Genomic DNA, 9,629 nt, shown 5'->3' on the forward strand with positions numbered 1-9,629 from the left:
ACGGACACCGTTACTCGTAACTTCACGGCGTTCATCGCCTACGTTCACCAATTTGTTGTGCATGTTTTAGAAGTGGAATGAAGTTGATTGGGTTACGTATGTGACATCAGGACCTCTTAAAGTAAAAATAGGACATTTCCCGCCACCACCGGGGGGCGCTATGGCGCAGGTGGGAACTTAAGATATGTAAACGTTCAGGGCGGAGCCCTCATCATGTCCAGCAAGTTTGAAAGATCTACGATGAAGTATGTGGGCGTGACAGCCGTTCGAAGTGAAATGGCGTGCTCCGAAAAGCTCACCAAAGTTTGACGACCCCTAGCAGCCACACCTTTTGACTTAATTAGAATCTTTTGATAACTTTTGATCACCATTGTGTTGTGATGATTTTGACCAAATTTGAAGACAATCGGATGAAATCCCTAGGACGAGTTTGTTCAAATGTAAGTAGTGGAAATGGCAAAAATTTGCTCAAAATCTAAACTTAAAATCAAAATGGCCGACTTCCTGTCGATATTTCACCATGACAGTAAGAGACGTTTTCGTGCGTCCTTGCATGGTAAATATGTGTACCGAATTTCGTGAGGCTACGATGAAAAAAGCCCAATGAGGAGGGGTTTTTGAAAATTTCTAGGGGGCGCTATTTTGCGATTTTTCTGCGACCATGTGCGAGGCCCCCAAAATATCGAATTTCGGATCCGGCCGGACGACTTTGGAAAGTTTGGTGAGTTTTTGAGCATGGGAAGAGGCCGAAATTTCGATTTCAAGAGTGAGAGTAATAATAATAATAAATAATAATAAACAGCGCAATTACAATAGGGTCCTCGTAGGACATAGCCTACTCGGGCCCTAATAAAAACCACACCAACTAGACAAAAACATCAGTCATCACTCTGCTGCCACCTCATGGAAAACCAGGAGAATCCATCACACATCTTCTTCATTTACGCATTAACCTAAAATAAAAGATTTTATTTTGAAGTCCCATCCACATTTCCATTATGAAAACAGCCTAAGAAATTATACGGATATGTTCACCTAAAAGTAAATTAAATTCAATAATACTGAGATTTGTGAATGGAATGCAGATATACAGCAACAACTAGTTATTTTAAAGTATGACTTCTAAATTGTCTCCAAAGTCACAAGACTACTGTGCTCAGTAATCAAAAAGCTTAAAACTGAAGTTTTACAGGGACAAGTTCACTTTTTTTTTTTTTTTTTTACATTAGTTGTATTAAAACATTTTTAGCAGCCAGGTGTCTGTTTTACTCACTTTTTGACAACTTCACCATATGAAAGAAATCTGGTTTTCCTTAAGTTGTTGTAAAGAAAATACATGGGTGCTAATAGTGCACCTGTACTACAGCTTTAAAATAACTCAAACCACACTTCTATAAGCCTCAAAACCTCAGCATGGTTGTTAATATGGTCTTTTTGATTACTTGCTGCTGGTGATATTTTTAAAGCTGTGTAGGGCATATTTAACTTGTGCAACATTAGCAGCCTGGAGCTGGCTTTGCAGAGGGGGCGGGTCCACCGGTCCTAACCTCTTTATATTATTTGACAGTGTATATTACAACCCTAAACTGATTTTAAAATTCAATTAAAAAAAAATAAAACATAATTCTGGTGACATACACCATTAATCACATTTAATTGTACTGTTGTCTATAAATCTGTTGAATAGAAAATCAACAAATTATGGCAATTCACTGTAATTACATGTTCTTTTAATTGTCACACGTTTCTAACATTACTTAACCTACTTTAGTGCAACATATAGCCTGCCATAAATGTAAAAACAACTTCAACTTGCTCTCTTTCATACTAGGAGTAGTGGGAAGTTCCCTTCAAGAGTGACGCAGGGTTGAATATAAACTGGTATATTACGAAAAATATGACAAAATACACCTAACTCACCACATTTCTTTGTGCCATCAATTACAGTTGTGGGAGCAGTTAACCTAAAAGTTAAGCTTTGATAACCGCTAATGAGCAAACTGAAATGTTAATTGTGATCATGCTAAACTGCTAAAGCATTTAGCTGAAGCTACGACTAACCATTAACTTTTATTCTAAGAAATATCTTTGGCTTTAGGCTCTCAAAACCTGAAAACCAGGCATAAAGAGCTGAAATTGTAATATCTTGTAGCATAAAGGTGGATCCTAAAACCTGGAAACATTCGGAGACAACTTGGAAACATTACTTATGATGCAGACTAATTGTATATTATGATATGTCTGCATATAATTAAAAGTAATATTGTAGGAGATGTTTGAAATGGGGTAATTTTGTGCAGATTTAAGAACGACTGATGGAGAAATTGTTGACCAGGTTGCAGTCGGAAACAAAAAAAAAAAGACAATCATTCTTAAAATGTACCAAATTACCCAATTTTAAACATCTTCAACAATATCACTTTTAGTTACAGCCAGAAATGTAAGAAAATGCATTAATTAGCATAATAAGCAATTTTTCTGAGATGTCTCTGGGTTTTAGGAGCTACCTAGCATAAACATAGACATTAGCGAAAAGGTGTAGCATGTCAAGATCAGACACATCCTAAATAATTATAGGAACGAATTAAACAGAGTTTTCCATACAACATAGCCTTAAACTACTACAAAGTATGAACCAAAACACATGAAAAATTATTTTAATAATCTAACACATTTACTCTTGCTTGACCTCCTGCTCCTCCAGCTGGTGCTTGTTGCCACTCAGCGACTTGTCAGTTTCACTTATTGGATTATTGTATCAGTTCCAACAGGAATAAACATGATTTTATTGTGAATCAACTTTTTTGTTTGTTAAGACAGAAAAAAAAAAAAAATTATCTGCCTGAACCAAATTTAGTGAAACTAAATGGTTTTCAAAATTAGTTGAAAAGCTAATTAATTTTTGAACAAAAACTTAGCTTAGCTAATTAGCCATTAGCTAAGCTGTTCCCACCAGAGTTTTTAAGTCTTATTTCATTGACATTTTGAGTGCAAGGTGAATTTTTAATCCCCACTACGGTTCACTTTCGTTCATTCCTTCCTAAACCAACAGTCTAAACCAGGATTTCCTGCAAAAGAAGCATGAACAGAAATGAATAGAACACTCACAGGCATGACTGCTTCGTATGTTTTAATGTGACTTAGTAAAAAAAAAAAAAAAAAAAATGTTAACACTTGAACGGGCATTGGCCTAAGAGTTGTTATTGGCAAAGAAAGAGCTTATGATGCAGTTACAGTCTCCTCGGGTTTCTGCATTCAAAATAATAATAATAATAATAAAAGCCACAAACCCTGTATTTATTGTGGAATACTTTCCAGGGAGGGTGAATCTGAGTAGAGTGTATGAGGTGAGAGCTGCTCTATTGCATTCTGATGAGGCTGAGTGGAGACTATCAGTGGAAGGCCGTGGATCACCACACCCTGACTTCCCAGGGTGATGTTTGGCATGAGTAATGCACCATTCCCACAGGTTAAGGCACTCTCCTCGACCATAAGCGTTCCTGCCGGCTTGGACATACCCTCTGACACACCACACACCATGTCAGTGGGAGTTTCTGTGGTCACTATGGATGCGTTGCCCTCTGTCATGACTGTCACCTCTGTGCCACCTTCCTGGATCAAGGCATTGAGGCCCTCTAGGTCAGACCGGGTGGTGATGAAGTTTTGTGTGGCTCTGCTGGAGTCTTCAGTGGGTATGGCTGTCTGCAGCAGGGCCTGGTGGAGTGGGTTGTTGTCCTCAGCACTGAGCTGTGTCAACAGAACCGCCTGGGGTTCAACTGTGCCTTCATGAATCTCGGATGACCCAAGGGGTTGCACAGGTGCCAGGAGGTTGACCTGTTGGATCATGGAGTTGACAACCATGTCCTGGTTTTCTGGGCTCAACAATACCATGTTGGCTTTATTCTGGTGGGTTTCCACAGCAGCTGGAATTAAGGGGTTCTTATGCCCCAGAGGGTGAGAGACAATGATTTTGAGCTGTGCACTGCTGTAAGGAGGCGACACGTCAGATGAGATAGGAACCTGGAACTGGGTGTTTGTCTGCGATGCGGTAGGATGACCCATGTTGAGCGGATCGGCTTGGGAAGACAGCTGAACCTGTAACGCATTCTGAGCATTTCTATGTTGCCTCCTGTGGCTCCGCAGAGAGTCTTCCCTCACAAAAGAGGCATTGCACAAGTCACAAATGAACGCTCGTGTTGCATCGAGTTTCGCTCGATACCGGGAGCTGCCAGGCTTAGGAGAGTCACCGCCTACACTTTTAACCCCTCCTCTGACACTTCTCTCGCCCTTATCAGAGTGAAACTTCTTTTTGTGGATGACAAGACTGCTGCGCTGCTTGGAGGCAAAGTTGCAGAAGTCACACATAAAGGGACGCTCTGCTGAGTGGATCCTCTCGTGGACTTTTAGTGCCCCCTTGCTGGAGCAGGAGTAAGTGCACTTGGAACACTGAATGGGCTGAGCGGGTTGGTGTTCCCGCGAGTGTTGCCGTAGAGCAGTTTTGTTGGTGCATTTAAAGTCGCATTGCAGGCAGTGGAAGGAGTTTTCTGTGCCGTGTTTGATCTGAATGTGAGATTTCAGGTTGCCCTTCATGGCACAGCGGTACTCGCAAAAGTCGCACTTGTAAGGCTTTTCGCCGGAGTGAATCCGAATGTGCCTCTTCAGGTCCGAGTTGATTTTGAACTTTGCGTCACACTGTTGGCACTGGAAAGGCGCATCCCCTTAGAGAAAATAAAGTCAAAATAAAGACAAGCTGACTTTTTTCCCTAAAAACTGTTTTTTTTTTTCTCTTCTCACGACTTACCGGTGTGAGAGCGGAGGTGCACGGTGAGTTGGCTGGAGTTGCGGCTGGCGTAGGGACAGATTTGACATTTAAACGGTCGTTCGTCGTAGTGGATGCGAAGGTGCTTCTTCAAGCTGCTGCTGTCCGCCGCTGCGTACGGACAGTGTTTACACTTGTGCGGTTTCTCGCCCGTGTGTGAGCGGCTGTGCATGTTGAGTTTGTCCCGGCGACTGAAGCGCTTGTAGCACAGCTCACATTCAAATGGCTTCTCACCTGGTCATCAGAAAAAAGAAAAAAAAAAAAAAGAAAAAAAAAAGGGGGGGGGGGGTAATAAAATGGAACGATTCTCAAAGTCTCAGGCAACACGGCCTCAAACATGCACTTCATTAACGTACCCGTGTGGGTTTTGAGATGCCGCTCCATATCTTTTTGGCCATACTGCGTCTTGAAAGTGCAACCTGTAGATCAAGAGAAGTTATGCTCCTTTTACAAGGTGTTGCCGCTGTATTTACGGAGAGTTGCTGTAAAAGCACCTTAAGTAAATTAGATGAAACAGCTGGTGAAGGAAATGGTTTTCCTGTTGTGTGGCCAAGAAGTAGGACTGTATTTTGGGTCATAAACGACGAGAGGCACCGACCTGAAAAACAGCAACTGTATCTCTTTGAAGTCAGGGTGGGTTTTAATTTTTTTGAAGGCGCTTTCTGTGCTTTGGTCAGGATCTTTTTGACACCTCTCATAACACACGTCTGGTAGGTTTCCTCAAAAACAAACTCTGTGCTGGAATCTGTGAAGGAAAGAAACCGTCAGAGTGTGGCGTATGTTTGTAAGTAAAAAAAATAAAAAAAAACAAGACCTGATGTGTAACGTTTACTGTACCGGTGAGAGTGGTCGCTGCAGCGGCAGCCGATGCGTCAGAAGTGGATATGGAACATCCATTTTGCTTGTGGGCGAGAAAGACTTCAAAGTTGTTGTACTGCTGCTTGCAGAAACCACAGATGTGGATATCTGGGCTAACCTCCACCACGACAGAATGCCCTGCATAAAATCCAAAAGGCATAATGAAGAAACAACGAGGAATCCATGTGTTCAGGTGAAATAAAGCTTAAAGCTATAATGTGTAGGATTTAGTGTCATCTACTGGTGAGGTCGCACATTACATTATGCCCTCACCGGTCACAACTTTATTTTGGGCCATACTGAAATACGAAATGGACGAAATGGAGACTGATAATCACGAAATGGGGTAAAATGTAACGAAATGGAGCAGAGTGAACCAGACTGACTCCAAATAAGTACTTTTATTTAATTGTTTGGCTTTTGTTTTTATGAGATGTGCTCAGTACATGTAGCAGGAGCAGGTGCGCCATCTGGCGTTCATCAGATGAAACTTCAGTCAATGGGTTAGTCTGCTCCATTTCGTTATTATCAGTCCCCATTTCGCTTAAAAATAATTAAATAAAAGTACTTAACTGAATCATATGTAATCATATTTGGAGTCAGTCTGTTCCATTTCGTTACATCTTACCCCTGTTTCATTATTAACAGTCCCCATAGTACTTAACTGAATCATATGTAATCATATTTGGAGTAGGTCTGGGTCAGTCTACTCCATTTCATTACATTTTACCCCATTTCGTGATTATCAGGCTCCATTTCGCCCCATTTTTTTTTTTGTCCATTTCGTATTTCAGTACAGCCGCTTTATTTCCCCTTCACGTTTTTGCTTCTTTGGTGATGGGGATTCATGCTGCCTTGCCTTTTCTTGTGACAAGAAATGTGTATAACCCTCCATTTCACAAAAATAAGGGTTCTGAAATTTGTAGACTGGTTGCCCGGTAGGGCTGCACAATTAACTGCTTCACAATCACCATCATGATATTAGACTGCGATTATATAATCGTCAAATGGTGCAATTTCAAAAAACTAAATCACTGCACTGAGTGTGTCCATTGCTGTAGTCTGTGTGCCCACCATTAAAATGCTGATTATTTTTACCTCAGCCAACAAAGTTGGAGGAGGTAATGTCATCGCCCCAGTTTGTTTGTTTGTGAACAGCCTGGAGCCCACAGTTTTTCATATATCGTAATGAAACTTTTATGGAAGATTCATATCCCGATAGTCTAGAAGTGATTCAATTTTCAAGGTTATAGGTCAAAGTCAGGAAAAATCTTGGAAAAATCCCTGTCTTTAACGTTGAACGAATTTTCAACAATGCATAACTCTGTCAAAACAGATCAAATTTCTTTCATATTTGACAGTGTTCTGTAGGATGGTATCCTTTATTGACTGACAAAGATTGATCTGAATCTGATCCAGATTACAGATTTTGCGGCTATTTAAATTTAAAATAGAAAACCCCATTTAATGTATATTTTACATTATATCTTAATCAAATGTGCCCCAATCACTTTCACATTTGAAGGTAAGGTGCAGACTGACACTCACTATCACCTGACAGAGTCTGATCCAGATCTGATCCGGATTGTGGATTTTGTGGACATTTGAATTTAATATTGAAAAGCCTATTTGATGTACATTTTGTATTATATCTCAAACAAAAGTGCCTCAATCACTCTTATTTGTGACAATAACATGTAAACTGGCACTCTCAATGAAAAGTTTGATCCGCATCTGACCATTTTGATCTATATTTTGTATTATATTTTAGCTTATGAAAAGCCACTCTAAGGGGGCTTTGACCTAAGGTAAAAACTTTGTGAAATTAGGAAATTAGGAATTAGGGTGCTCTAGTTTTTTCCTTTTTTTTTTTTAAACCTGTACAGCTGGTTCTCACTTCATAGGTTTTTTTTTAAAGAAAGATGCTCTGAGTGAGGAGTCTGTGTGTGTGTGTGTGTTTGTCAAACTCCTCACAGTCACTTTTGTAATGGCCTAGTAAGGCTATAAATTCATTTTCAGGTCAAGACTGCATTTAATGCTCAAAATATGACTTTTGTTGTGTGAACACAGCAGCAGTTTTGTGCCAAGATGGTTCTGAGCACATCTCCATGCACATTTGTTAAACTTGGGAAAGGGAAAGTGTGTTTTAAAAAAACTGTATCATTCATGTACTTTTTGATTTGGGTTTTAAGTTTCAATAAGCAGATTTGAAAACAAAAATAATCTGCTCTTGCTCAAATGAGATACTTATTAACAGGACCATATTGTGTAAAATCAGATCTGCCATTTACAGTTTCATGTTTGATGTTTCCTGTTAAATATCTCCAAAGACAATTTGGAGTGAGCTCATAAAAATTATCCTGCTATGAAAACAAATAGGTTGTCCATAAGGGCAAGAGACACAACTGTAAGGTGATTTTTTTTTTTTTTGGCCGTCAGTCCATCTTATTTTTGCCAAAAGTTAATTTCTCAAATGAATAAACAGTCGAGACCTTGCCACACATTTGGGCAGCTTTTGTTACCATCTAACAGGTGATATGAGCATTTCAGGACTTCTGGTAGAATTCCTACTTGAATCTCAAAATTCAGTTACAAAAACAAAAAAGGCATTTCTAATCATCAGAAATGCATGATTTTTGTTTTGGCAGGCAGATCTTTGACTTCACAGTACTAAATGTATAACAATTTCAATTTTGAGAGTTTTCCAGTTCTTGAGTTTTAGGACATAGAAGGTTTTTCCATACAGCAATTTCTCTTGATAAACACAATTTAAACTGTAATTTAGTGGCGATGAAAGACTGTGCTAACAACAAAAATGTTGAGCATGTGAAATACCCCAAACCGCTTAAAAAAATTGGCAACAAGCCTTTTCATACTTTGTGGGCCCCGAAGAACAAGTACAACGCATTTTTGAAGATTCGACTCAGAATTTTGGAATATTTCCATCGATCGATGGAGTAAAATCTGCCTGAAGAGGGCAGCCTTCATAAAGTAAGTCACTGTGAGGCAGAGTTCACATATAAAAGCAGAATTGCCCCCTGAAAAACCCGTCAGCCGGTGGGACTGATGTATAATAAAGTGTGATGTGTGTCTGTGTCTCCGTCCTACCGTCACCGCTAAATGTTGCCATTTTCATTTTCCAGATCGGGCTCTTTTTTTTTTTTTTTGAGATCAGCTCATTTTCACACTCCTTTAAAACCTGTCAGACGGTACCGGCTTCAGCCCACAAGCAGCCACGATAATTATTAGACATTTCAAAAGAAGAAATCCGCCGACGTTTAATAAACAAAAAACAAGAAAACGGTTTTATTCTCTAACAACTCTGACACCGACGTCTTTTACGACAAGCAGCGTGCAGTTTACGGCATGATTATTTTTGTTCCTAGTGAACATCTTATTCCTGTTCTGCTGGCGGGTTACACACCGGCGTCAAAGGTCTTTACTGCCACCTACTGTACAGGAGTGAATGTTGCTATTATTATTATTATTATTATTATTATTATTGTTGTTGTTATTCATTCATTCATCATTCATAACCTCTATTTAACGAGATAAAAGCCCATTGAGATTAAGACCTCTTTTACAAGGGTGACCTGGTCATGAAAGACAACAGCACACGTCATAATAGACAACTAAGCAACATCAAGATAACCATTAAAATACATCAATTATATTATTATTATTATTATTATTATTATTATTATTATTAAAGCTTTCATTACTAGGTATTTTGCTGTAAGTACTTTGAGTAAATAGATTTTTTTAAATATTCAGATTCTTTTGTTTTGAATGATGTGATTCTGTGACATTGAACTGTGCTTATAAACGGTGAGGTAATGAGGACTTTCAGGTGCCAGTCAGAAGTTCCTGAGCAATTTCCAAGTTGCAAACTCGTATTTAGTATAATCAATCAATTTTTTTATATAGCGCCAAATCACAACAAACAGTTGCC

General features: G+C 39.3%; 1 protein-coding gene across 2 annotated transcripts; it reads right to left on the reverse strand.

Annotated features, from left to right (window-relative positions):
* Positions 1–3,042: 3,042 nt before the first annotated feature.
* Positions 3,043–9,029, reverse strand: zfp64 (zinc finger protein 64 homolog (mouse)). Of its 2 annotated transcripts, XM_034173396.1 has the most exons (6): positions 8,786–9,029; positions 5,657–5,815; positions 5,418–5,564; positions 5,176–5,238; positions 4,802–5,053; positions 3,045–4,718 (listed from the first exon to the last, which is right to left on the reverse strand). In XM_034173396.1, exons 1-6 carry the CDS (start codon positions 8,811–8,813, stop codon positions 3,298–3,300), a joined length of 2,070 nt encoding a protein of 689 aa, XP_034029287.1. In that variant the 5' UTR covers positions 8,814–9,029; the 3' UTR covers positions 3,045–3,297. The 2 variants fall into 2 exon arrangements, with proteins under 2 accessions (XP_034029288.1, XP_034029287.1); XM_034173397.1 differs by lacking the exons at positions 5,657–5,815; positions 8,786–9,029 and having other exon boundaries at positions 3,043–4,718; positions 5,314–5,446.
* Between the last annotated feature and the right edge of the window lie 600 nt (positions 9,030–9,629).

This window comes from Thalassophryne amazonica, chromosome 6 (genome assembly GCF_902500255.1).
Source record: "Thalassophryne amazonica chromosome 6, fThaAma1.1, whole genome shotgun sequence".
Classification (NCBI taxonomy): domain Eukaryota; kingdom Metazoa; phylum Chordata; class Actinopteri; order Batrachoidiformes; family Batrachoididae; genus Thalassophryne; species Thalassophryne amazonica.

Bases quoted from the DNA above. Each gene is read 5' to 3' on its own strand.
- zfp64 (XM_034173396.1), bottom strand. From the start codon at position 8,813: ATGAAAATGGCAACATTTAGCGGTGACG. The intron at 5,816-8,785 runs GTAGGACGGAGA...GATTTTATGCAG, and splicing joins GGCAACATTTAGCGGTGACG to GGCATTCTGTCGTGGTGGAG. The intron at 5,565-5,656 runs GTACAGTAAACG...TTTCCTTCACAG, and splicing joins TGCAGCGACCACTCTCACCG to ATTCCAGCACAGAGTTTGTT.